This window comes from Panthera uncia, chromosome B1 (assembly GCF_023721935.1).
Source record: "Panthera uncia isolate 11264 chromosome B1, Puncia_PCG_1.0, whole genome shotgun sequence".
NCBI classification, from domain to species: domain Eukaryota; kingdom Metazoa; phylum Chordata; class Mammalia; order Carnivora; family Felidae; genus Panthera; species Panthera uncia.
Window position 1 is genome coordinate 147,767,436 of NC_064811.1, and position 27,391 is coordinate 147,794,826.

At 34.3% G+C, this 27,391-nt stretch overlaps 1 protein-coding gene across 4 annotated transcripts; it reads left to right on the forward strand.

Annotated features, from left to right (window-relative positions):
• Nucleotide 1: 1 nt before the first annotated feature.
• CEP44 (centrosomal protein 44) lies at nucleotides 2–27,156 on the forward strand. Of its 4 annotated transcripts, XM_049631342.1 has the most exons (13): nucleotides 2–573; nucleotides 1,806–2,126; nucleotides 2,829–2,860; nucleotides 7,804–7,942; nucleotides 11,016–11,163; nucleotides 12,324–12,470; nucleotides 13,302–13,424; nucleotides 15,868–16,038; nucleotides 17,091–17,297; nucleotides 18,038–18,113; nucleotides 23,347–23,471; nucleotides 23,725–23,762; nucleotides 24,523–27,156. In XM_049631342.1, exons 4-13 carry the CDS (start codon nucleotides 7,854–7,856, stop codon nucleotides 24,563–24,565), a joined length of 1,167 nt encoding a protein of 388 aa, XP_049487299.1. In that variant the 5' UTR covers nucleotides 2–573; nucleotides 1,806–2,126; nucleotides 2,829–2,860; nucleotides 7,804–7,853; the 3' UTR covers nucleotides 24,566–27,156. The 4 variants fall into 4 exon arrangements, with proteins under 4 accessions (XP_049487299.1, XP_049487301.1, XP_049487300.1 ...); XM_049631343.1 differs by lacking the exon at nucleotides 2–573 and having other exon boundaries at nucleotides 1,176–1,914; XM_049631344.1 differs by lacking the exons at nucleotides 1,806–2,126; nucleotides 2,829–2,860.
• The last annotated feature ends 235 nt before the right edge of the window (nucleotides 27,157–27,391 follow it).

The following is a 27,391-nucleotide window of genomic DNA, read 5'->3' on the forward strand; positions in this document are numbered from 1 at the left end:
CCTATTGTTGCCGGAAGTGACGTTCGGGTTCTGAGCCTTAAAGAAGAAGCATTTTTATCCCCGATGTTTATGATTCGCTATAGATTCCCTGTTTCTCGCTTAGCAGCCCGAGCCCCTCTGAGCTTGAACGCTAGACAAACTTTTAATCCGTAACTTGGGATCGGACTGGCCGTTGAAAAGCCCCTCTGCAGAGTCAGTCACCTCAGGGGTCTGGACAAAAGTAGTGTGGAATCTGCAGCGAGGAATCGTGAAGCACTTAGGAGCCTGCCGCTTTGAAGGGCTGGCCGGGCGCGTGGCGCGCCGCGACCCACTGTTTAAATACAAACGGTCGTCGCGAAGGGTGCGCCTCGGTGCCGGCGTCGGGACACAGCGACGCGTTGCTGGAGTCTGGGCTCCACTGGCTACCTCTGGTCGCATATGCTACCTCCCTCTGTCCTTGCTGTGCGGGGCCAGAGGCCGTCGGGGCCCACTTGTTTGCTTGGCGGCTGCTGGCGAGGCTGCGCCCCAGGTTAAGCAGGGGAAGCCTCTCTCCTGCTGCCTTGACCGAAACCACGGGCGGGAGCGAATGACCAGGTCTGCGTTTTCATCCTTTTAAATCAAATGGAGGGAGGAGACCCCTTGCTTATATACTCAACTGGCATACCCTTATGATAAACCGCGAAGTTGGAAGAATCGCGGAAGCTAATTCTCTCAGGTTTGGTTACAGTTTAGGGTCTGGGCTGGGAAGTTACAGACTGATTCGTTCTTTCAGAACCACCGAACTCTGATCCCACTCCTCCGAAGGGCTGGCTAGAAGAGAGGTGAAGGTAGTTGAGTTTTCTTTGCTCGCATTTCCCTGGGTTTCCGTATCTTTCTAGGCAACTTCCGATTTTTTTCCCCTCAGTGAAAATATCAGTCTTGGCATTTGATTCCGAAATTATGGGTAGCTATTTTGCTAAAATAACCCACAAACGTTCTGACAGTTTTAGCTGTGAACACAGCAGTCCTACAGAGCTCTATTCTTGTTCCGTACTGCCTGTTTTTCTGTTTTCTTAAGTGTTTTCCCTTTTCCAGATCTTTCTCCCTGTTGTAGAGCAGCGTTTCCCTTAATATCTTTTGCTAAAATTTCATAAACCTAGCTTTTCCTCACATGTACTCCTCCTTTTATTTTTGATTCACGGTTTTAGATACTACCTAGTGTTGTAAGCTATGTCACAAACTCTTAGCCATGGACCATGATTGTTAAAGTCAGTGTACTTGTTCATTCTGAACAAAAATCACTGAGTTCAATGGCATTCCATTGGGAGGCATCACTTAACACCTGTGAGAACAATGCGGGTAAACTAGATTAAAAATCCTAAACTGCCATCGATGCCTTCATCACCTTCCCCCCCATAAATGTAGTTGTTGGGCAGATATGACTTGTAGAGAAACTCTCTGGAGGAAGCAACATTGATTCCATCTTAAAGATTGAATTTATACTACAATAGCAGAGTAATAGATCCTTTCTGTTAATTTCTTTTGTTAAGAGTTATAAGTTTAAAATGTTAATCAGTTTTTTAAAAAGTAAGTTATTTTCCATTTCTGAAAGTACTATACTAAACTGTGATTAAGTTGTAGATTGGCTTCTTTTAATACCCTAATTTTAGTGTTTTTCATTTTTATAAATGAAAATTTTATAATTTTATAAATTTTATAAATGAAAGATTTAGCAGTCTTTCATGACAATGTATAGCAGTAGCTGTGATTTTTTTGTGTGTGTAATACAATTTTTTATCCCTGTATTTTTTCTATCCCGTTTTATTACTTATCTCCTTCACCTACAGATCCAACCTGTACTTGTATCTTACTCTTCTTCAAAATATTTATTCTGCTGGTACTGAAGAGGATGTGTTCCAAGGACATACTTTGTTGTCAGAAATTCCATTATCGGTGGTAGAAATAATATGAGACATTGATATGTTCCAGGACTTCAGAGAAAGGAAAGATACCACAAAGTGTTAAATAAAGCAAAGTTGCATGTAGTAGAAAGATGGAATATACATCTAGAAGAATTAAAGGAAGTTTTTGAAAAGAGATATATTTATATTAAAGTTATAGAATGTCTTAGAGGAAAAGTTACCAGGAGAAGAATCATATTAAAATAGGTGGGTCTGGGACTTAATGCAATAATATTCTGGCCTATACAGTACCTAAGAATGTGGTTTTTTTGTTTGTTTATTTGTTTTTTTGCAGTTACAAGCAGATTAGTTACCACTTCCTCTGTCCCAGGAAAGTAAAGGCTGGACTTTGGAAGTCATCTCTCTTACTGCTTCCCTATATCTATTTATCCCCAGGTCATCCTAAAAGATGTTAAATAAGGTTTATTTTCTTGGCCAGTATTTTGTATAATGTGATTTCAGGATCACTTCCTCTTTTTCTAGTTATCTCTCATTTGATGGTACCTGAAATTCCCTCTGCCTAAAAATTGAAATATTTAGAAGTAATTGATTGGCTGGAAAACACAAACTGAAATCCAAGTGTGAGTGTATAAAATTGTATTCAAAAACATCTTATTTACCATGTTGCTAAAGGAGAGGAGTCTTGCAACAGGAAGTTACTGTGTTCCTAAAGAGGGGAGAAAAGGGGACAGAATTGTGTGGCTAGGGGCTTAAAATAGAAAACCTACTAAATTTAGGATTTTGCAAATATAGTTATGCATAGATAACAGAGAAAGTGTGTAAGGAGATGATTTGTATCCTGGGCAACTGCTGGACTGTTGACTGGCGGGGAGGGGGAAGATTATACTATCTCTGCCTGATTTATAAATTGTTCTGTTTTGTTTTTAATGTAATGACTTCATTTTAAAGGAGCTTCATTTCCAGAGGATTCATTTTTCAAGGTATTGTTATATATTTTCCTTCTATGAAATGACCATGGTCAGTTACAAATAGATATTTTTAAGTGCTTTATTGACCTTTGCCTTACTGATTGACTACTTACAGTTTAGAAGCCTTTTAGCGCTTTCTAGCAAAGGTTCATAAACATTTACTTACCTACCATACATTTATTTATTTTATGAGTCTCTTTTGGGAATGTTTTTTGAGAATCTAATGAAAGCCCTACAAGTATGCAATGAGTCATTTAAAAATATAATTACGTGATATTTTCTTTGAGATTTACAAAAATGACCTATTTTATTTAAAATCTCAAATACTGTTTTAGTCTGTTGGTGCATATATATATATATATATATACATATATATATATATATATATACACACACACACATACTGTTTGTAACATATATTTTCTGGAGTTTTATTCCTATTTCATAGTCCCAGTATATGTCAACTTTAGTAGATATCACCATTAAGTTTTCCTAGGTAGTGGTACCAATTTACCCTTTCCCAGCACTGTGTTTCAAATGTTCTAGAGCTCCACATTTTGGGCTTCCTTTGGTTATTTCCTAATGATAAATGTGACTGAATGTTTTTTTCACATTTACTCTTTCGTAAAGTTCCTGTTCAGGTCTCCTTCCTTTTTTACTATTGAGTTGTCTTTCTTTTTCTTATTGCTCTGAAGGGAATTCTTTACATATTTTAGATACACATCTTTTTGTTGGTTTTACATTATCCACAACATCACTTTCTCTCAATAGTTTGTCTTTCCACGCTCAAGGATGTCTTTTGATGAACAGAGTTGCTAATTTTAATGAGGTTCATTTTAATAGTCATTAAGATAAGAAATCTTTCTCTATCTGAAGATCAAAGATATTCTCCTCTGTGATCTCCAGCAAGCCTAGTTGTCTTACATTTTATGTTTAGATCTTCAACAAACCTGGAATTAATTTGTAAAAGATGTGAAGTACCATTTACATCAAGAGGTCAAGATTTATTTACTCTATCAGGATATTAAGTTGACAGAGAACCATTTATGGAAAAGGACCATCCTTTCTTCATAGCTTCTTAAGAATCAACTTTGTCATAATTCTAGTGTCAATAAATGCATGGTCATTTTTCTGGAGTCTTCCATTCCATTGTTCTATTTGTACATATTTTCACGAATTCAAATTTAAGTTATACAATGAGTCTTGCTATCCAGTGGTTAGTCCTCCAATTTTGATTTTTTTCAAGATTGTGTTAGTTATCCTTTACCTTATGCACTTCTATATACATTTTCAAATCAGTGTCTACCAAAAAATCCTTTAGATACTTTTTTTTCAGTGGGGGTGGGGGTGGTAGAATGCATTGAACCTGTGGATCAATTTATTGAGTCTTCCAATCCTTAAACAAGTATATAGTTTTCTATTCAGGGCCTCTTTAATATATCTGAATAAAGTTTTATGTTTTTTTGTTTTGAGGTCTTATACATCTATTCTAGACTTAGTCACATGCTTGTGATGTTTGTGGCTACTTGATTTCTACACATATAACTTTTAAAATAAATTTTTTAACTGAGGAATATAGAGACATACAACTGGTTTTTATATATTGGCCTTGTACCCAGCAATCATCCTAAATTCACTTATTTTTTGTATTTTTTTATATACAATTATGTCATCTGTGAATAGTGATATTTTTATTTCTTCCTTTTTAGTCTTTATTCCTTTTATTTCTTCTTGTATTTTTTTTTTTTTGTAGATACACTTTATCAAATGCAGGCAGTTCTCTTCTATTCTTAACGTCCTAAGTATTATATCATTAGTGAATGTTGAATTTTATGAAATGCCTATTCCACATGTATTTAAATAACACTTTTGTCCTTTATTTGTTGATGCATTGAAGTGTAGTAATTCAATTTTTGTGTTGCTCATACTTTGCATTTAATCCAGTATTATTAAATTACTTTTGTCTTTCAAAGAGTTTCACCTTTGACCACTGGGAACTGTTTCATTTGTCTCCTGTGTCCCTTTGGCATACCCCACCAATTTGGGATTGATTTGTTTTGTGTATACTTTCTTACTTTCTGGAACTACATAAAGTTTCAGGCTTATCTTACAGATTTTCTGTCCCAGTCTTAGAATTCACCATTTCTCCAGGGAGTCCTGGTTCCTTTTACTGGAGAACAATGTTACACACCAAGACCTGAATGCTAGGTGTGCTCTTTACTGCTGGAGAGTTGTTGCTTTCAATCACTTCCCGCTGGCAGAGAAACGAAATGTGTATGCTAAGCTGTCTTGAAATACTTCAATATATAACTATCTGTATCTATGTAAAGCTAAACATGAGTTCATCGTACTGATGTTTCAAGCATGAGTTCATCATACTGATGTTTCCAACTAATCCATTAGGTAAGCATGGCTCATTCTAGTCTCCTCTCCTTGCTAATCTGTAAATTCCCACTCCAGCAGTGAGAAACCAGACTCCTATTCTACCATCTATTTACTTAATTTTTCAATTCCAGTGTATATGCATAGAAGTATCAGAATTACCTCATAAGTCCTTGGGGAACATCTTATAAACTAGAGTAGAGTGTTTACATGCAGTTGATTTTGTCTTTAGTCTCTCAAGCTCCACTCATTTCCAAAGTTAGCACCTTTTCCATCCAATGCCTTCTATGAAGTGGTTTCACACATTGGTAATATAGTTTGATTTTCTCGTCACAGTCTGCATCCTTTCCTGGGGTTTCATAGCTTTTGCATGTTTTTTTAAGGTCATATACATTAGGGTTCTCTTTGTGCTATAAAGTTTTATAGGTTTTGACAAAAGCATAATGTCATGTATCTACCATTACAGTATAATACAGAATAGTTTCACTATCCTAAAGAATTCCCCTGTATTTACTTATTCAAACTTGTGTTCTTCCTTCTGAATCCTTGGAAACCACTGATCTCTATAGTCTTTATTTTCACTATAGTTTTGTCTTTTCCAGAATGCCATATAATTAAACTCATACAGTGTGTAGCTTTTTCAGATGGTTTCTTTCACTTAGAAAGATGCATTAAGGTCCATCCATATCTTTTTGTGGTTTTATGGCTCATTTATTTTTATTGCTGAATAAATATCCCATTGTATGGATGTACCACATTTTTCATCCATTCACTTATTGATGGACATCTTGGCTGCTTTCATTTTTTGGTGATTATGAATAGAGCTGCCATAAACATTCAGGTGCAGGATGTTATATGTACCTGTGTTTTCAATTCTATTTGGTGAAAACTTTGTTAACATGATTGCTGATTGTATGGTAAGACTACATTTAGTTTTATATCTGCTGAACTGTCTTCCAAAATGACTAAATGATAACAATAAGTGAGTCTCTTTTGTTTCTTCATAAGCATTTGGTATCACCAGTTTTTTGGATTATAGCCATTATAATAGGTGTATATTGGTATCTTTTTTTTTTTTTTTTAATGTGCAGTCACCTAATGATATGTAATACTGAGTGTGTTTTCTTACATGCTTATTGTCATCTGTATATAATCTTTGGTGATATGTATATTCAGCTATTTGGCCTATTTTTTAACTGGGTGTTTTCTTACTCTTATAAGAGTTCTTTGTATATTTTGGAAACACTTCTTTTATTCAGTATTTGTTTTGTAAATATTCTCTGCTAGTCTGTGGACTATCTTTTCATTTGCTAATAATGTCTTTTATAGAACAGAAGTTTTAAATTTTAATGAAGTACAACTTACCATTTTTTAAAACTTTATTGATTGTGCTCTGATACTAAGTCATTGCTAAACCCAGGGAAACAGGTAGTTGCTCACCTGAACAAATTATGGGAGGGCAGGGGGAGTAAAATTCTAGCTTTAGCAGCTCCTTACATGGACTTTCAAATTATCATCCATGTTTCAACCCCCTTGGCCTTATCCCTTAGCCTTTCTTAAGCATTTAAGGGCCCCTTATTTCTAAAACTATCTTGCTGCTGTTGGTTTCCTTGTAAATAGATAGGATTAGCCTGTTTCTGCTCTGCTAGGTTGGTTATCACTCCTTCATCTGCTTTCAGTCTTTCAAAATTTTGTTAGTACTTCTGTCATGTGGAATCCCCTCTAGTTCATTTTGCCCTGGTGAGTATACATGGCTTTTAATCATTTACTTTCATTTTAGTAGTGTTGAAAGAAAAGAAATGAAGATAACATGCACTTAATCTGCCATATTTTACCAGCCGAATCCTGAATCTTTTTTAACTTGTCATTTTATTTTTTAAACAAAGCATCCTATTGGCGACTATGTGAGGTCAAAGCCCTAGGAATAATGACTAAATCTGTGCTAAATTCCCTTGTCTCCATTTTTTATGGGTTTTTCAAATGTAACCTTTATAAGCATCTAAAATAGTCACTTCTGGAGATTATCTCAAGTTCATGTTTCCTCCCAAATGGCACTTTGTTCAAAATACAGTATTTGGTAGAGTATCATGGGACATATTTTATTTTATTTTTTTAATGTTTTTATTTATTTTTGAGACAGAGAGAGACAGAGCATGAGCAGGGGAGGGGCAGAGACAGAGGGAGACACAGCATCTGAAGCAGGCTCCAGGCTCTGAGCTATCAGCACAGAGCCTGACACGGGGCTTGAACTCACGGACTGTGAGATCATGACCTGAGCCGAAGTCGGACGCTTAACCAACTGCGCCCCCCAGGTGTCCCTCATGGGACATATTTTAAAAACATGAACATAAGGCAAACATTTTTTGTAAGGAAAAAATATTTAGGGTAAAAGCATATCTTAGATTCAGGAATACTATACTGTCAATAGAAGACAGTACTAGCCCAGTAGGGAAGTCAAGTTAGTAGGGAAATAGCTAAGATAAATATGGTTAGTTCCTATAAGGGATGCAAATAAAATAGAAGATTCAGAAATAGACAGACCTAACCAGCATTTTATGGATTTTTAATTTTAGGTGAAAAATCAGATCATTTCAAAAGCTGGAGCTGAATGTGATGTTAAATAATGGCAACTGGTGACTTAAAAAGAAGCTTACGGAACTTAGAACAAGTGCTTCGCTCGCTAAATTATCCTAAAGAAGTGGATTGTGTAGGGTAAGCTATGTATCAAAGTTATTTGTGTTCTTTTTGGCAATGACTTGAGGTAAGATTTGACATTGGGGAGGTATTTAAATAGACAGGTTTTATCTGGGTCAATTGAAAATTTTCCCTGTAATATTTAAAATATTTTAGACAGCAAGTAACTACAGGAGGTTTTTTTTTCACTAAGTATGAATTAATGAAAAATTGTATCTAACTCAAGAGATTTAAAATATGTTCTTAGAAGTAGAACCACAATATATACCCCAGTATAAGGCATGGTTTCTGTAGAACTTTTAAATTCATAAAAAATAATATAATGGATTTCATTAATTATACAGTATCTATCCTCTCACATTTTGGGTTGGATGATATTTCTTTTTGATTTGGAAGATTTTAGTTAATAGATTGCTTATGAGAACTTACACCATGCTCAAAGATTGTTACCAAGCTAACTCATTTAATAGACCCCACTTTGAAACTTTTGCTTTAGTTTCTGCTTTTCCAATATGACTGCTTTCCTTTGTAAATGTAGCAACATGCATTCCTTCTATATTCATGCTAACCTAATGGTACTCTTGTCATCTTCTGTCCCATATTTCCTTTTTCTTCTTATCTGGGATTATTGATTAAAAATATTCCCCACTGGGAGTGCCTGGGTGGCTCAGTCATTTAAGTGTCCTACCTCTGCTCTGGTCATGATCTCATGATTCGTGAGTTAGAGCCCCATGTCCGGCTCTGTGCTGACAGCTCAGAGCCTGGAGCCTGCCTCGGTTTCTGTAACTCCCTCTCTGTCTTTACCCCCCACCCCCCATGCTCTCTCTCTTTCTCAAAAATAAATAAACATTAAAAAAATTAAAAAAATATTCCCCACTAGGATACAACTGAAGTCCGGTACTTTGTTTTGTTTGCTGCAGTATCCCCATATCTAGAATTGTGCCTGGTACATATTAGCAGGTAATTAGACATTTATTCAATGACAGTGGACAAGTCCAGATTAGGTATATGTTCAAGGAGTGGAGTGAAACTTGGTTAAAACAATAAAAAAGAGAATCCTGGAGTAATGTGCTTTACATACAAGAATGAATGTTCTGTTGGACACTGGGGAGAGTTAACTCCAAGAGATGGCTACATTTGAAAGGATAGTGAGGAGAGTGGGGAGAAAGTTGAGTTCTGATGACCTATTATAGCCCTTCTGTGTGAGAAACAGAAGGTGTCCCATAGTATGTACTAATCATGTCTTGGTTCCTTAAACAGGGAAATCTAGTCTTCCTGGGATTTAACCAGTTTGAGTAGCCAAGTTTTCTTCCTACTACTTTTAAGCATCATTTGAAGACACATTTTGGATAGGAATACTTCTAAAATATACTGATAATTCTTCTGTCTTTTGAGTATAGCATTTAAACATTTGATTTTCTGTCTCAGGAGTATCATTAAGAACAATTGCTTTTAGACTATTTCACAACGTAGTAACTCTGCAGAGTCTATTGAGATTGATAACACTGCTTGCTGCTGCTTATTCAGATTGCCCCCCTCACACTCATACACACTCCCCCCACACATATTTTGATTCTTTCTATTTCTTATCCATTTTTTGAAAATGTTTTCTCTCAGCATCTGATTTTTTGGGGGGGCCAGTATGCCAACTTGTAATATGTTTTCTCACAGTGTCTAATCAAAGTTCTCAGAAACTAGATAACAAAGATTTTTGAGTTAAAACAAGAGGTATTGGGGGTACCTGGGTGGCTCAATCAGTTAAGTGTCTGACGCTTAGTCTTAGCTCGGGTCATTATCTCATGGTTTGTGAGATCGAGGACTATGTTAGGCTCTGTGCTAACAGTGTGGAGTCTGCTTGGGATTCTCTCTCTCTCTCTCTCTCTCTCTCTCTCTCTCTCTCTCTCCCCCCCCCCCCCCACCCTTGCTCTCTCTTTCAAAGTAAAATGAACTTTCAAAAACAACCAAAAAACAAGAGGTATTAAATGTATACCTGGCTGTCTTCTAGTCATAACATGCATAAAATGGACAGATTTTGCTGTTCAAAAGTATTGTTCTCATTTCCTGTTTTGAACTAACAGACAATATTGCCAGCAGTTTTATCATTGGGTAAAATATTATTATACCTGTAAATATAAAAGAGGATTTATATTTGTACTGAAAAATAAAATGTAATTTTAATATGTACTTGTTCTCTGCCTTCTTAAAAAAAATTGGGTGATGATGGGGAATTTTATGTCTTGAATTTTGTGGAAAAACAAGTTTTGTGTAAGCACATTTTTACTTCAGTTGAACAGATGTAACTGGATAATTGAACAAATACCTCCTTGCTTTGTTGTGGCAGAATCAGTGAAGGTATTTCACATTGAGAAAATAATGCCCATATGTGTAGACAATTAGAAAACAGTACAAGACAAAACCTGAGGCATCAAACACTGAATACCCTGGGACTCATTCTGGAAGAGATCAGTCTGGATCAGAAAGTTGAGGATGGCTTTATGGATGGCTTGAAACTTGACAAATAATTCATAGTGAATAACAGACAAGTACAAAAGAATGGGATACTTTTCTAGACTGGAAGAATTAACGTAATCTAAGGCACAGATTTCTAATGAGCTTGATATAAATGGAAGATGCAAACTGATTAGCCCAGTTACAGTTTCTAGCCCTATTTTCCTCTCTATAATTTAAAATTCATAATATTTTACCTTTGCAGGTTTATTGTAAAGAGCAAATGAGGTAATGTAACAAGTGTTTGCCAAACTGTAAAGTGTACTGGAGCACTATAAGGTGGTACATTTGTTTAATCAGAGAAAATGGACTGATCAAATAAGGCTAAGCTTTGGAACATCAAATACTGTGGTGAATAGACCGTACTATGACTGAAATGCTAACTAATAAGTTAAATAAGCTATTATTTCATAGCAATCTGGCTATACTGATTTAGAGTAGGAGATGGAATCAAAAGACTTTTGTGTATCTCCTAATTGTTTGGCTATAACGTTAACTTACAAATTATCGGCATCTTATTTCCCTTTCTATCTAACTTTGTGGAATTATGCTCCTTAAAACTTTTTCTTTTTCTTCCTAATAGTTTGGTAAAGGGAGATACAACTGCATCTTTGCCCATCATCAGCTATTCCCTTACCTCATACTCACCTTATGTAGCAGAACTTCTGATGGAATCCAATATAGAGCTCATAGCGAAGAATGACTTACGCTTTATAGATACTGTCTACAAGGTACTTGATTGTATGAAACATTATTTCAGAAGTCATAATGATTTTTTTAAGATTAATGTTTTATAATAACTCCTTAAATATATGTACAGCACATACAGTTGACAGTATTTTCATATGCATTTCTCATTTAGACAGTTCCTATTATAATCAAAATATAATTTAAGTCCCCTTTATGTTTTATAATCTAATAAATTGCAGTTGGTAAACATTTGCCTGTGGTTACCATTTACTCTTTTTATATCAAATTTTAGTAAAATTTGGCATGTTGGCATAAGTTAGAAATGTGACTGTTGAGTAAATTTTGTGGTTTGTAGAATTATGAGTAACTTAGTTGTTAGTAAGAAAGAACTATAGCTTTGAGATTTCATGTTCCTTGACGTCTGGGACCATATCTTCTATCTAGTCTAGTGTCTATACTTGTACTATATTGGGACTGAACTTAATCTCATGATTAAAAAATTCCTTCTGATCATTACTAATTTTTACTCAAGCAGTGGTTATCTCAAACTGTTGTTAAAATAATAAAACCCATTTATCAGATCAAGTTGTTTTTGTTTTTGTTTTTGTTTTTTTTGAGAGTTTACATTTAATGACATGGGATCTTTTCTATGTGTAGAGTCTCTGTTTAATCTTCCCTGTCTTTGCCTCTAACACCAGCAGCTTCCTTGAAAGACTAAGAGGCACTTCTAAGAAATCCTAGGGTTCTAGAGCATAGGCTTTGAAAATTGGTGGTCTAGTTAGTCTGTTTCTCTCATTTTACAAATGAAACATTGGAACTGAGAGGCCTACTGACCTAAGAAATCATATAGTGGAAGAACTAAACAAATAACAACTAAACAACTGTTGTTTTCTAACATCTGGTATGGCATTCTTTATTTTCTACTAAGTTAAGGAGTTTTTCTAGTACCTATGAGGATATTTGAACCTTTTGATCATTGACTGTATTTTGTTATCTCCCTGGACATGCATCTATTCTCTGCTACTTCCTAGCTGCCCATTTCTACCTGGATACCTCCTACCTGGTTCTGACTACCACCATGCCTACAAATCTCTTTAGTACCTCCATCTAATGCCTTGATCCTCCTTCTTGAAGATGGTATTACATTCCTGACCAGGTGACCATTTATCATTTTGGATTTTTATCTATTTCCTCTTTACAGCTTCTTCGTGATCAATTTAATTATAAACCAGTTTTGACAAAAAAGCAGTTTCTCCAGTGTGGGTTTGCAGAATGGAAAATCCAAATTGTTTGTGATATTTTGAATTGTGTGATGAAAAAGCACAAGGAATTGAGTAGTTTTGAGAAGGTAATTTTATTAATAGATTTTAACTTACTCTAAGTTGCCTGGTATTTTAGCGGACAAATTCAGTACTCTAGATAGCCAACTAACACATAAGTACAATTACTGCATTGTTCACAGATTTAGGCAACCTTATGCCTGATGTTTGCTTTAAATACGGGTCACTTCCGAGGCACCTGTGTGGCTTAGTTGGTTAAGCATTTAACTTTGGTGCAGGTCATGATCTGACAGTTCCATGAGTTCAAACCCCACGTCAGGCTCTGCACTAATAGAGCCTGTATGGAATTCTCTCTCTCTGCCTCTCCCCCACTCGCTCTTTCTGTCTCTCAGAATAAATAAACTTTTTTTTGAAAAAGAGAGACTCCAACTGAGGGTTGCTGGAGGGGAGGTACGTTGTGAGGCAGTAAGTTAAATGAATGGTGGGCATTAAGGAGGGCACTTTTTGGGATGAGCTCTGGGTGACGTATGTAAGAGATGAATCACTGGGTTGTATTCCTGAGGCCAAGACTACACTGTATGCTAAGTAACTTGAATTTAAATTAAAAAAAAAAAAAAAAAAAGAGATCATTCTTTGGAGTCAGATGGACCTGTTTATTAAATACTGGTCATTTGTTTTTACAAATTTGTGACTTTGAGCTACTAGCTAAGGTAACAGTTCAAACATAATGCGTTTTCCTTACTTTTTAGTTTTCAGGAGACATATCTCATTAGATTTATTATTTGGCAGTCATATTTCATATATGAAAATTCAAATAATGTAATTTAAATATAATTTTAATGTCAGCTTTCACGTACATTTAGTCTCAGTACTTTTTTTTTTTCTTTTTTTTTTTTTAGATTCCATCACAACAAAGAAAGAAAATCAGTTCTGTTAAGTCAGAACCTTCTTCAAGCACTGAGAAGACATCTACAGAATCCATTGGCATTGATATCACTGGCAGATTTATGACTTCAGGAAAGGTAGGAAGATACTAAGAAAATACGTAGGTGTTAAAGATTTATCTACCTAATTAATCAAATGTACAAGATTCACTTTTCTGACTAGTAGCTGGTAAAACATTTTTAGTCAGATTTGGTTAAGGAGTTTTGACAATGTATACTGTATATTACCTGGAGAACAGTCCTCATATAAAATAGAAATGTAAAATGAACAAGGTTTGTTTTTACATTTCTATTTCCTAAATCTGCCTCATTTCCCAGATAGAATAGCGATGATTTGGGAAGGTTGTATAATGTGGTCATGACATGTACTCTTATTTATGTATCTAGTCTTCCTAAAACATGGAAATGTATGAGGAACATACCATTAGTTATAGTGATACATTATGATAATTCATTTGCATGAATTCCTATCTCTGTACCATGAGTGTATATTATCCAGTGATTGATAGTCTCTAAATCTATAATCTGGTTTTGGGTAAGTTTTAATATTTTCTCTTTGTTAGTAAATATTTACCTACCCTTGTCTCCTCTGAGCATTTGTGGCTTAATGAGTCCCATGCATTTAGGGATAGCTTTTCTATCTCCAAGAGAAATTGAGTTCAAGGTATTACTTTATAATGATCAGTATACTTTTACCAATCTTCCTTTTGGGGCAAACCATTTCTGAGATTAAAGCATAGAATATCAGATAAATAATCAACATGCAATTAGATAAAGGATGTGAATAGTTTCTGGTGGAAGTAAAATCCAGAGAATTATTTCTTCCTAGTACAATGTACTTGAGTTCTAACAATCTATTAAAAAGCTACTTTTATGCCTCTATAACAGATAATGACATTTTACTGTAGGAAAAGCATTCTTATATCAATAACTTTTCTTTTTTTTTTTTTTTTAACGTTTTTATTTATTTTTGAGACAGACAGAGCATGAGCAGGGAAGGGGCAGAGAGAGAGAGGGAGACACAGAATCTGAAGCAGGCTCCAGGCTCTGAGCTGTCAGCACAGAGCCCGACGCGGGGCTTGAACTCACGGACTGTGAGATCATGACCTGAGCTGAAGTCGGATGCTTAACCGACTGAGACACCCAGGCGCCTCCTATCAATAACTTTTCTTACCTAACTCTTGTTAGTTTTATATGATTTTCTAATTTTTAAGTGGTTTATATCTAGTATCTTTCCCCAATATATAAGAATTAATATAAACAAGAAATTTCTTACACCTTTTTTAAAAATGTTTTTTTTATTTATTTTGAAAGAGTGCATGCAAGTGGTGGAGGGGCAGAGGGAGAGGGCAGAATCCCAAGCTGGCACCAAGAGAATCCCAAGCAGGCTCCATGTTCAGCACAAACCCTGACCCAGTGCTCAGTCTCACTAATTGTGGGGTCATCACCTGCGCCGAAACCAAGAGTTGGACACTTAACTGAGCCACCCTGGTGTCCCTATACTGCTTTTTTTTTTTTTTTTTTTTTTAACCTTCCTGTTCTTAGTACAGGCACTATAAGCACTTACTAAATATAAGCTGATATAACTAAATGTATTTTTCAATTTTCTATTTCAGTTTTGGGGCTGAGTAGTAATATATATTGTCCTAACAAGGAAAGGTGCAAAATTTCATGGCATTTTAGACTTGTTTTTCTTAAAGTATTGTTTGTTATTAGTCAAGTTTTAATCAATTGCATCGGATCTTTATCAGAAATTTTAATATTAAAAGTTGGAATCAGTAAGTACATTCCTTTGTTTACAGTTAGAGATTAAGTCAGTACTAAAACAAATTATCTCTTTTCCCAGTTCCTTCTGTAGAGTATGATTTGTGAATTCTGTGTTACATTATATATTTTTATAGTGCATATGCAGTCTAAGGTAAAGGAAGTAGGCAGGAGAGTCTTGTCTGAATGCATAGTTTGACCTAATGCCTTATTCTCAGGACTTTTGTCATTATTAATTTTGAATTGTTAGCTGAAGAGCTGATATTTTCTGGTTTGTTTAATAGAAAAAAATTGTAATGGGTCCTACTCACGGAGCCAATTCTTGATTATTTATGTGAATTATGTGGCAACCTATTATGGAATGTTTCAAACATTTATAAAAGTACCAATTCCCACTATCAGCAAATTATCGACCCCTTGTTAGTCTTGTTTCATCTTTATTATAACCACTTTTCCAACATCTTCCCCCCAATTCTGAAACAGTATGAATCAAATCCCAGACATTATTAAATAGTTACTTCAATTTTTCTATTATGTAAGAATGCTCCAAAAATAATAACTGCAATTTCATCATCATAAAATATTAGTAATATTAACAGTTTAATCAATGTTTGATATATACCTTACTGTTATAATTTAAACTTTCATAAATTTTAAACGGAAGATAAGGTATTTCTTCTGCAAAATTATGTATATGTTGAAAATAATTGTATGAGGAGAACATTGAAGCAGCTCTGACATATTTTTCTCTATGCAGACAAAAGCTGTGGTGATCCGTCACCTGTATAATGAAGATGGTGTTGACATTCCTGAAGATACGAGAAGTACAGTAACAGATGTTAGTGGAGCATTTGATGTGTGTGACTTAAAGACTACTGAAATAAAGGTTCCTGAAGTAAAGTTCCCTGAAATCAAGTCTGAACAACAAGTAAGAATTTTGGACTTCCTTAACAGATGCCTGTATTTCTTACTTTGATGTACATGATTACTTCAGCACCTAAACTTTGGAATATCTCTAGCTTTTTGCATTATTACTTATGACACAACACTTTATTTAAGAATAAGTAAGTCTACTGTTTATAATTCAACAGATACTATTTGCTGCTTATGTTTAGGGTACAGGGCCAGGTGTTATGGGTAATGCAAAGATGAATAAGAGACAGTACTTTGCTTCAAGGAATTTAAAGTCTGGTTAGAGACAGAAATACACTGCTTTGTACAGTGAAGGTTCTGTATCATCTATCCCTCTCATTAAAGAATGGAAAAAACTGGTACACACTCCCTCCTGCCATTTTATTTCCTTTTTTGGGACCTTGCTATCTTCTTCTCTTACTTTTAGAATACCTTTTCTATTACTTTATTGCCACAGACCTTCTTATAGTGTCTTATCTATACTGCTCTGCTGACTTCCTTTTCTATCTTTTATTTCTTGTAACTTCTATACACCGCAGTTTATAATTGGCATTTATAAAAACTACCACATGGTCATTAGGCTGATTTCCTGTTAATAGCAAACTGAACAGTTTCAAAGCACTATCATATTTTGGTCATTCCCTCTTAGCTTTGTGCTGGGTGCTGTTACAAATAGCTAGTTAGTGGTAGTTTTATTATACTACCAGGTGCTTTTCTAATAGCTTCATGCAGAATTAATCTTCAGATGAACTATATGAAGTACAAACTCTTGGAGATATATATATGTATATATACACATATATGTGTATATATACACACACATACAAACACACACACACACAAACACACACACATGTTTGTATATAAATTGAAACACCAAGGTCACACATCTCAGAAGAGGTAGTTTCAGTGTCTGAGCATTCTGCCTGTATAGATCATAGTCTTTTAACTCTCATGCCGTATGCCTGTTATAACTATTGAAATAACGCCGTGGAAATGGAAATACATTGATTTTAAAAACAATTTCAGTCTGTCTAATACAATTTTTAACCTTTCTAATCATTTTAGGATATTAAAATTAATCATGAGATTACTGCACTACAGACTATGCTTGCTGAATGCCAAGAAAAACTTAAGAAACTGACTTTGGTAGAGAGTAGATTAGACTCTTTGGAAGAAAAAATGAAAGGAAAAGTGATGGTAAATGAAAAAACCTGGGCTAATCTTCTAAGTCGTGTCACTCTTCTTGAAACAGAAATGCTTTTGTCTAAAAAGGTATTTCCTATCTTTAACATTTATGGGATATCTCAGATACATTGTTAAGTGTGTATTCTTTTAGAAAAACTGAAAGAATATTTAGGTAATGGGAAAGTGTTTAGTTGAAATGAGGCCCTATTTAGATGTAGCCCATTTTGTTGCTGCTATTGTGGTTATTGTTTTTCTCTTTAGCAACTGAGATAATCTGGCAAGCCTCTGTAGGTTCAGCTTTTAGAGCTGTTGATACTGTAAGCATTTAAAAAAAGGTACGATAATGTTTGATTTTTATGAAGAGCTTGAAATTATATTCTTTAATTGTACAAAGGTCCTATTTTTATAGTGAAAAGAAAAAAGTGGACAGAACAGGAACAATTAAAATTATGACTTCCTTTTCTTATTTACAAGTTATAAATTTCCTGGAAACAGTTACCAACTTTGCCATTGCCTTATGAAGTCTGAGAAATTTGTTTTGATTTGCTTAGGATTTCAATTCCTGGTTCTAGTCTATCTTTCCTTCCTGACAGTAAAGTTAGTTGATTCAAGAATGTTACCTCTGCTTCCACATTTGAAAGGTTATTTAATATTCATAGTGGTATTTATGTATTGCTTTACAAACAATTAAAATTTAAACATTTATCTTGTTATCTTTTATGCTTAATAGTAAGAATAGTAATAGTAAGAATATAGTATAGAATAGTAAGAATATAAAATGAGAACGCTTTTCATTTTATTCTAAATACTAAATTATATTATTCCAGAATGATGAATATATAAACTTTGGTCAAGTGAATGAAGACTATGAATCCAGTAATGACTTGGATATTCTGAATTCTGGTAAGTTGTAATATTATGGCAGTGGTATTGGTGGTAAGGTAAAGAGTTTTCAGGAAGATGATTTTTATAGGTATTTGATAATTTTAATAGTCCCAAGCCTTATTTTTTAGAAGCTGCAAATTTCCTAGGAAAAAAGACAGTATTGAAATTATGGACTACTGAAGCCAAGGATTGCTTAATAAAGCCGGTTTACATATCTTACGCGAGGTAGTGGTTGAATAAAGTCCCGTGTACAAAATTGCAAACTTTTATAGAGGCATTTTATTTTACTCTTTTAATTGCTAAATGCTCTAGAATAAACATGGAACTCCAGAGTTTTTAATTTAAACTTATGATAGCTTCCACCTCTGTAAATAACATAAGTAAAAAAAACATTTGTCAGTAACCTGTAATGTATTACAAGCCTCTTGAATTTAATCAGTTAAATGATGATAATGTCTTCTCCATATCACTTACTTCCACTGGATTACTGACATTTTCATTGTGACTGAGCAGCAAAGCTAATATTTCTGGGCTTTTTTTCGGTGATAGCTTTTATTTTTTTATTATACTTTTTGAATAGACAAAGTTCTAGATTTTATCTTATGCTAATAATTAAATCATATTTGCAGAAGAGATATTTTGTCCAACTGAGAATTCATAACAAAAAAACATTTTAAAATCTGTGGATGCTTAATATCATTAAATCTTTCAGCTACTGTGTATAACAACACCAACATTATAGTACTATGTACCTGACACTGTCCTTAACTGCTGTATTAACAAATTTAATTCTCAAACATTCAAGTACTGTAATTATCCATATTTTACAGAAGAGGAAACTGAGGTACAGAGAGATTAAATAAATACGCCAAAGACCACACAGCAATTGAATAATGGAGCATATTTTAATCTGGGGAACTTGGCTCTGAAGTTTTCTCTTAACTACTACATATTTAGTATACATGTCAGTTTTATGGCAGGACAGTTTCAATGATTAGGTTACTATATAATGATTTGAAGTGTTATTTCAGGCAATAAATTTATTAGACTACAGATTTCAGGTTTGGTAAATGTTTCCTCTTCAAATTTATCATTCATTCATTTATTCAGCAAATGTTAAAGCTCAACTCTGAGATCTTTGAGGTCAGGATCTTTACCTTATGATCTGCATAGCAGACAGAAATTAGGTCTGTACTTCTAGCTCCAATATCTGTATATAATGGAGTTCAGTTTTGTATGTAGTGTAAGAGTATTGAATGCCTGCTATTTGCAAACGCTTGCCTTTTGCAAGTTTGGTTTTGCATGTTCACAATTATAATTTTATTAACATTTTTACAGACCTACCTTTAACCCATTGAGTTAACACATAACCAAACATAAGCCAATGTAGTAAGACTTAGAGTGATAGGCAGATAGGCCATCATCTGAAATGGGTTGTAGATTATGAACAAGATAAATATCTGGTCTCAAGAAGTTTGTAATCTAACAGTGATCAGTTAAAAGAGTTAAGTTTATAAATTCTTACACTTTGTCCTTTAAATATGCATGCTACATGGAACCAGAGAGTTTGATTTCACTTGGAAGTTGAGAGCAATAATTCACCAATCTCATTTTAGGATTATGTTAAGTTGGGAATGGTTTTTGAGAAGTTTCAGATTTGTTTTCCCTTTATTAGAAATAGTGTTTCCATGGGGGGCTGTAAGGCGTCTCTGTGTTTGGTAAAAAATCAGTGAGGAGAGGCTTTTATTATAAGGATTGCGCTTACACTGGGAGATTTTGGAGACTGTTTAAAATGAGCGTTCTTCTAGTTTGTGTTCTGTTAGGAAGCGGGAACACTTTGATGAGTGATGATAAGAATGAATGCTGAAATTTTCAGTGGAAAAGAAGTACTTGATATTAGTCGGGAGAGCACTATAGCTGGTCCTTTGTGTGTTTGCTGCTTACATGGTGTCCTTGTCTGTATTCAGACATGACAGAGTTGGTCTTGTTTTGTTTCATCAAGGTAATGAAGTGACCTCATATGATGGTTTTCTATGAACATAAATAATTATGTTCAGTTGGGGATACAGTGACCTGGTTGTTAATTATTGGATAGGCCATGACCATGAACGCTCTTTGTTTTTTGCTTTGCTTTTTTTGTGCCTTTTTCCTCATAAGAAAAAAATTAATAAAGTCATAGTGTCACAAGTGTATGGATCCAGTATGACTAGAAGGAAGGGTACATGTGGGCATATGAAGGAAGTTGAAACAGAAGAGTAGAAAGATAAAATCATGGAGTTTATATGGGGTCATAGGTTTTTAGCAAAGTAAATACAATCAGATTTATATTTCAGAGAAATCATCTTAAAACGGAAAAGTGATTCATTATAGGAAAGTAACACAGGAAAGGGCGGTAATTTGAAGCGTCTTTCAGATCCTTTATTTCAGAATAATGAGGGTGTCTGCTAAGGCTATGATAGTAAGGATTAAGAAAAAAATTACTTAGTTGTTAGAATTGATAGCTCTTGATTGCTGATAGAAGTTGTGGTGAAAGAGAGAGAAAAAGTCAAAACGGACCACTTGTATTTGACTTGTGTGATTGGGTACATAGTCTGTATTCTTTAGTAGAGAATTAAGGAGAAAGTTGGGGAAAAATGGATTCACTTTTGAAAATATGAAATTATGTATGAGATACTTAAGACAAAATATCCAAAAATCAATCGGACATATTTTCCCTTGATTGGGAAGGACTGGTTTACAAATTAGTTTTCCCTGCTATTGGAAAGAGGAGCATTAACATGAAACCTTTCATAAGCCTAAATGCATAAAGCAAAGTAGTACCATGAATTTATAGGGAAAATATTTTGAGCATTCCCACACCTCAAAAATAACTTTTTGTAGGCTTTTTTGATGCCTTAGGACACATCTTGCCAATGGATGCACAAAATAAGTCCCGATAAAGCGGTTGCTCACAGAAACAGTTCAAAGCTATGGCGGCTTGATGCTGAGATGCTGAGTGTAACTCCCAGGGAAGGAGCTTTGCGGGCCACTCTCGCTGCTCCAGGTGTGTGATGCCTCTAAAATAACTTGCTGTGAAACAAGTGCTGAATGCTATTTTCATTTTTTTGCCTTTATTCAAAAAAAGTGAAAATCCTCCTTGATTTCTTTTGGTTGGCAAAAACAGGCACTAATGTGGATCTTCTTTAAAAGCAAAGTGGCATAATGTGAACTTTTGATGAGCGGGAGATACCTGTATAGTTAAATGGCAAAGGACCTAACTAGTTCTCTTAATGCAGTAAGGTAATTCTCCAAAGTTGTCAGTTAAAGATTAAAGGTCATGGGAAGTTGGCTAGAAAATCTAGATCTTACAGATCCCCTTTCTTCATAGAGATCTATTGGCAATGACTCTGAAACTGTAAACAATAATTGCCCTAGGGACTACTACTCTTCCCTTTCTTTTCCATCCTGAGCTTAATTTTTTTTTTAAGTTTATTTATTTTTGAGAGAGACAGAGACAGAGCACAAGTGGGGGAGGAGCAGAGAGAGAGGGAGACACAGAATCTGAAGTAGGCTCCACTGTGAGCTGTCTGCACAGAGCGCGACATGGGGCTTGAACTCACGAACTGTGAGATCATGACCTGAGCTGAAGTTGGACGCTCAACCAACTGAGCCACCCAGGCACCCCATCTTTTCCAACCTGAACTTAGTTGCCAAATCTTTTCTCAACTTCCCATAGCACAGTTAAAAGCCATTATGTTTAAACAACGAAGACTGTATACTAAAGACTTAGGAAAGCAATAGGAAAAATCATCACAGAAAGTAATACACACTTCATTGATCTGGCTATTAAAATATGGCTTGTGTTCTGTATATGTCCCATTCTGTAATCTCTGGAATGCCCTATGTGGCTTTCCCAATAGCCTCCATAGCCTGCCTAATACCAGCTTTTTCCCATTGTGAGGTATATACTCTTGAAGGCTAGATAGATACTTCCAAGTCTAGGCCCCAGAGAGCAGAGCAGAAAGCTGTTCCTTCACCTTCCATTCAGTTTCCATTCTGTCTTCCCGCTTATTTCCTGTCCTAGGACTTAAAACCTCATTATTTTTGAACAGCTTAAAAAATGTTCAGCTCTTTCCAAGGACACTCATCTCTATCCATGGAAAATGATACAAGATTAGGGAATGGTAGATATAGTTCCTGCCTAGTTTCAGGTTATTCCTTGAAATTACCTATTGCCAAAAGCCCCTGTTAAAAGAGCTGGGTATAGATAATCTTCAAAATTGTACTATGTGATCTTGATCCCTGAGCTTGACCAACTGAATCAGGAGTAAACACCTAATCCAGGGAATGCCAATTCAAAAGGTGTTGAGCCAGAGCATTTTTTCTCCCTTGGGAATTTGGAATTAGGATACCGAGTCAGTCAAGATGTTGAGCCTGGGCTAGGCTGGCCTTTTTCTTCCAAGTTCATGCTGATAAGTAAGCAGATGTATGGAGTAAATAGGTGAGAAAAGTAGACAAAAGAGACTGGCTCTGTGTGAAATGAAAGTAGAAGTCTTTCCAGTTGTTTCAGTCTTCAGGTGGTAATACCTTTTCCCTAATTGAGGTTGTCTATGTAGGCTTACAATAAAACTGTCTTCATATAAACCAGTTTAAATGGGTGCTTATTTTTTTTTTTTCTGGCCTTGATTTTGCGGTCATATGTATCTTGACTAAAACATAGGGCTAATGGGATTGATTTAATAGTAGCATGTCTTATAAGTGATGTTCTATATTTGATTTAGTCATAGGAAAGATTTGCCATCATTTTGTCGCATGAATGGTATCAGTGTACGAGGTGGAAAGTTGTTCACTTCTTTAGAAAAAAAAAAATCTTTAAACCCTGAATTTTAGGCATTGTTTTTTCCATACAGGTTAACTTAGGATGGAATCTTTATTGATTTTTCAAAAGTATACTCAGCATTAGTAATAGTTGCAACCATCTTCAGAAAAGAATATTCATGAGTCAGTAGCTGGTACTTAAAAATAAATTATGAGCTTGCCTACTTGCTATCAGGACTATCAGGATAAAGATAGTAGTACCTTTTATAATATTTACTGGCCAGTTTTTAACATCTAGATCTCTAGGTATAATCTTAAAAGAATAATAACAATTTATCTGGGTCAATACCAGTAGCCATTTTATATTAAAATATCTGTTTTTCTTCCATTTACAAATAAAATTTTTAGATGTGACTGCACTGTGAAGATAACCTGAATATTAATTTCTCCACAGATAGAAAAGGCAAAGAGGAGAGGCAAACGAGTGTTCCTCTATCCTCTGGTTATAGTACAGTGTCATCAGATTCAATTCCCAGAACCCCAATGGTTTGTTACTGTGGTCTGAAAGAGAATTCAGAGGTAAGAAAAACTGGCAACTGTTTAGATGATTTCCTTTCTAAGGGCAGGAGAATAAACAAGCACTAGATTTGGTTGTAGATGCATTGGCAAGAAAAATAGTGAAACTGTAAATCTTAATCTCTCGTAAAAATTCTTTATGATAAGTAAACAGTACTTAATGCAATGTTTTAGACTGTTTTATATGTTCACGGTCCATCTTTGATGATGGTTTACTTTGAGAAATCGCCTAAATTTGTTGCTTTTTAAATTAAAGGAAACAACAATCCAGAAAATGGAAAGGATGAAAAAAATGTAAGTAACAGAAAGGGGGAACAGAAATTCATTTCTCTGTAGGGAGTTGTATTGGATTACAGTATATATAGAAAGTGCATATGTGTTTCAAACCTTAAAGGTCTCTCAATCAGGTGTGGAATTTCCTTCAGGACTCCAGTGGATAATAAATTCCCCTACAGTTATGTGTTTGTGAGATGAGTCACTATTTTGGTTTCCAACAAGTGATGTAAAACATTGTTAATGGAATTAATTGTAGGATTAAACAGTGCAGAGATATTTCTGGTTGAAGTTAATCAAAAGTATTATCTACCTTTGATAACTGATTTATCAAAATATTAAATATATGTAGGTGGATGGTTTGGAGACATTTTAAGTATTGTTAAAGTATTGCTAGTCTTTCAGTTATTGGTAAAATAATACTAAAAATGATACTTGTGTCTTGTATGAATATGAAATAGTAAAAGCAGTTGAAAGGAAATATGAAATGAACTTGTGTAAGATGATTATGCAGCATCCTACTTCAGGGGACTATATTGCTTTGAAATTTCATAAGTACTAAAATAACTCATGCTCTAAGAATTAAAGACTCAAAATTGACTTTAGTGGTATTTCTCCCCTCTGGCCATGGTATATACTTAATTTATCTTTTATACCTGTAAATAAGAAAAGTACTGAAATTTATTTTGGGCTCAAAAGCATAATTTTCAGCCACTTAAATCCTGTGCCTCATTATGGCTTTTTTTTTTACTTAACATATTATTTATTTGTTATATTTCAGGTTTGAAGAAACTGCAGAGTTACTGAAATGTCCAAATCACTAATTATAGAATTTTCTGCGTGAACTTCTCTAGGACTTTGGCTACTGTACATGTTGTATATTTTAAGGATTTTCTATAAATTTAACATACTGCAATATTTTTATGAAGAATTTTTGAATTCCATTTGGTATATGAGTTTTTTTCGATATTGAGTAAATACTTAAATATTTTTATGCTACGATTACACTGCTTTACTGTATTTTACTTTTTTAAGGAAAACTTACATGCCAGTACGTGTCTTTTACAGAGTGAAGTCATTATAGCACTGTATTTTTGTGTTGACATTTGTTGGCAGTGTGCTAAGTAATATGTTTTTTAAAGTAGAGGCTTGTGGACCATGGTTTACATCCTGTTGGAAACACTCCAGCTGGGACTTGCATATTGTACCCAGGAGGCTCTCGTGCATACCATCTTGCCATCTGTACTGACTAATATGTTGTAATGAAAAATCAAAAATGCTCATTGCAAATTAAATAAAAATATAATTTTAATGTTAATCAAAAAGCAGCAGTACATTTTCAGTTAACACTGAGAAAGTCAGGGTATGATTCTCCTTTTGTGTTTGGAAATAGGTCAGAAAGTTCACCATGAGAAATGTGTTGAGTATTTTAGTGCTCTATTCCATAACACATTTTAAGACCAGCAGCGCAGACACAGATGGTGGCCATCCAGTATTACAAGGTACACAGTAAGGTCTTTTTGGGTTTTTTAGGTGATGGGAAGTTATATATTTTTCTAGAGAGAGAAAAGGTCTTAGATGAAGTTAAACCAAGAGAAAAAATGAAATTCACTTGAAATTACTAGAGAAATTATCTTTTTTTATCTCTATAAATTAAAAAGTGTAATAATAGCCCTGGGTAATCTGTAAGAAAATTGACTACATTATTTTGAAGGAAAAAAGGAGTATTTTTTCTTTTTTATTATTATTTAGATTATCTAATTAGATTTTATTTGTTCATCTGTTTATAGTCTATATGTTCAATTTGATAGTTGTCACGTGAAATATTGTTTCGTTAAAATTCTCTGTGGAAATAACTTTTAAGTATTTTTAGTATTCTAGTACATAGTTATTAGACTTTAAGAATTTTTAAAGTTAGCCTACAACTTTAAAAAATTGTATTAACTAGATATCTCTAGAATTGATGAATCCAATTAGCTATATTTTTCAATTATAAAAGATTTATAAAACTCAAGATATTACAGTCATAAAAGAAAAAATACTGCTTTTATATTCTAAAATATCAGTACCAACATGGAATTATAGCACCACCTTGTGGTTCATATATCAGTATTTTACCTTTTATTAAAACAAGTGATTTCCCATAAAACATACTTTATATTTCCTCTTTTGAGAAACTCAATTCCAATTAAAAAAAAAAAAAACCTTTTTCAAGTTTTCTTGTTTAAAACAGAAGAAAAAAATGTTCCCTTTTCTCTTTGTCTCTTTCTTCCCTCCCTGTCCTTTTGTTTTGTATAGCATACATATACAGTAGACCCTTATACAACATAGGTGTGAACTGCCTGAAACTGCCCAGATCCATTTTAACATGGATTTTTTACAGCACAGTACTGTAAATGTATATTCTTTTCCTTATGATTTTCTTAATGACATTTTCTTTTCTTATTGCAATACAGTGTGTGATACCTATAACCTAAAAAAAAAAATGTGTTGCATAGCATTAAGTTATTGGGAAGAATTCTGGTCTACAGCAGGCTGTTAGTAGATAAGTTTTTGAGGAATCCAAAGTTATATGCAGATTTTTGATTGCGTAGAGGGTAGACTTCCCCAACACCCTTGTTGTTCAAGAGTCAGCTGTTCATAACAATTAGATGATTTGAAACTTCTTTAATCCTAATTTGCATATAGTATATGCAAATATACTATAAGTATAAGGAACTATTGAAAATGTAGTAAAAGTTGTTTTATATTATCAAGTAGAAATTTGGAATCCAATCTTAAAAATATTTTTGTTTAACAACGTGAAACAAAAACTAAAAAAGTCAACTCGTAATAACACTATACATTTACACTTATACTACCCTGACGACATAGTTTTTGTGGAAAACAAAGCTAATTTGACTTTGAAGTTATTGAAGTGATAGCCAAATTGTTATTTTACTCTTATTACAGTTTTCTCTCAAACAATTTGGTTAGTAGCTTGTAACCTTAAACCCCTTTTGATTAATTTGAGGGTCTTGAGAAAGTAAGAAAGGAGAATCCTGGAGAGATTATTTGGAGCTATGTTATGAAACCCTTAATTGGAATTTTCACTAACTCCATCCCCTTAATTCTCCCATAACCCGGATGAGAAGTATTTATTTTACTACCAACAGAGGCATCTGCAGCTTGTGCTGGTCTGGATGAAGATTATATAGGAACACTGTAAAGAATGAGTAAGGGAAGGTACTAGTCAGAATAGATTAAAGAAAAGTAACATCAGCTGTGTGAAAATCCTAGGCAAAGATAAGGATTAATAAGTTGGAAAAAGTTCCATATTTTTTGTTCATTTTATTGTAGCATTTTTAATGTGATGTTTTAACATGGAATAAATATACTCACTAAAAAATAAAACTTGGAACTGTGTTTTACGCCATTCAGTACTCATGGCTTTATATAATTGACAGGCACTTGGGGAAGCATTAAAAATTAAAGAACCTTGTCAATTTTACAAACTGCAACACTTTCAGAGCTCAAATAACAACATGATAGATTTAATTTTTACTTTTTAACGGTCCCCAGATTCTTCTGTCCTTTCTTTCAGCTGCAGGTTGTTTAGAAGGTGAAGAGGTGGAGTAGTGTGAAACTTTAAAGTTAAACTACAAAATTAA

Excerpts from the sequence above, each read along its gene's own strand:
- CEP44 (XM_049631342.1), top strand. The coding sequence starts at position 7,854 with ATGGCAACTGGTGACTTAAAAAGAAGCTTACGGAACTTAGAACAAGTG. Across the intron at positions 11,164-12,323 it reads TTATAGATACTGTCTACAAG|CTTCTTCGTGATCAATTTAA; the intron begins GTACTTGATTGT and ends TCCTCTTTACAG. Across the intron at positions 17,298-18,037 it reads AAATGCTTTTGTCTAAAAAG|AATGATGAATATATAAACTT; the intron begins GTATTTCCTATC and ends ATATTATTCCAG.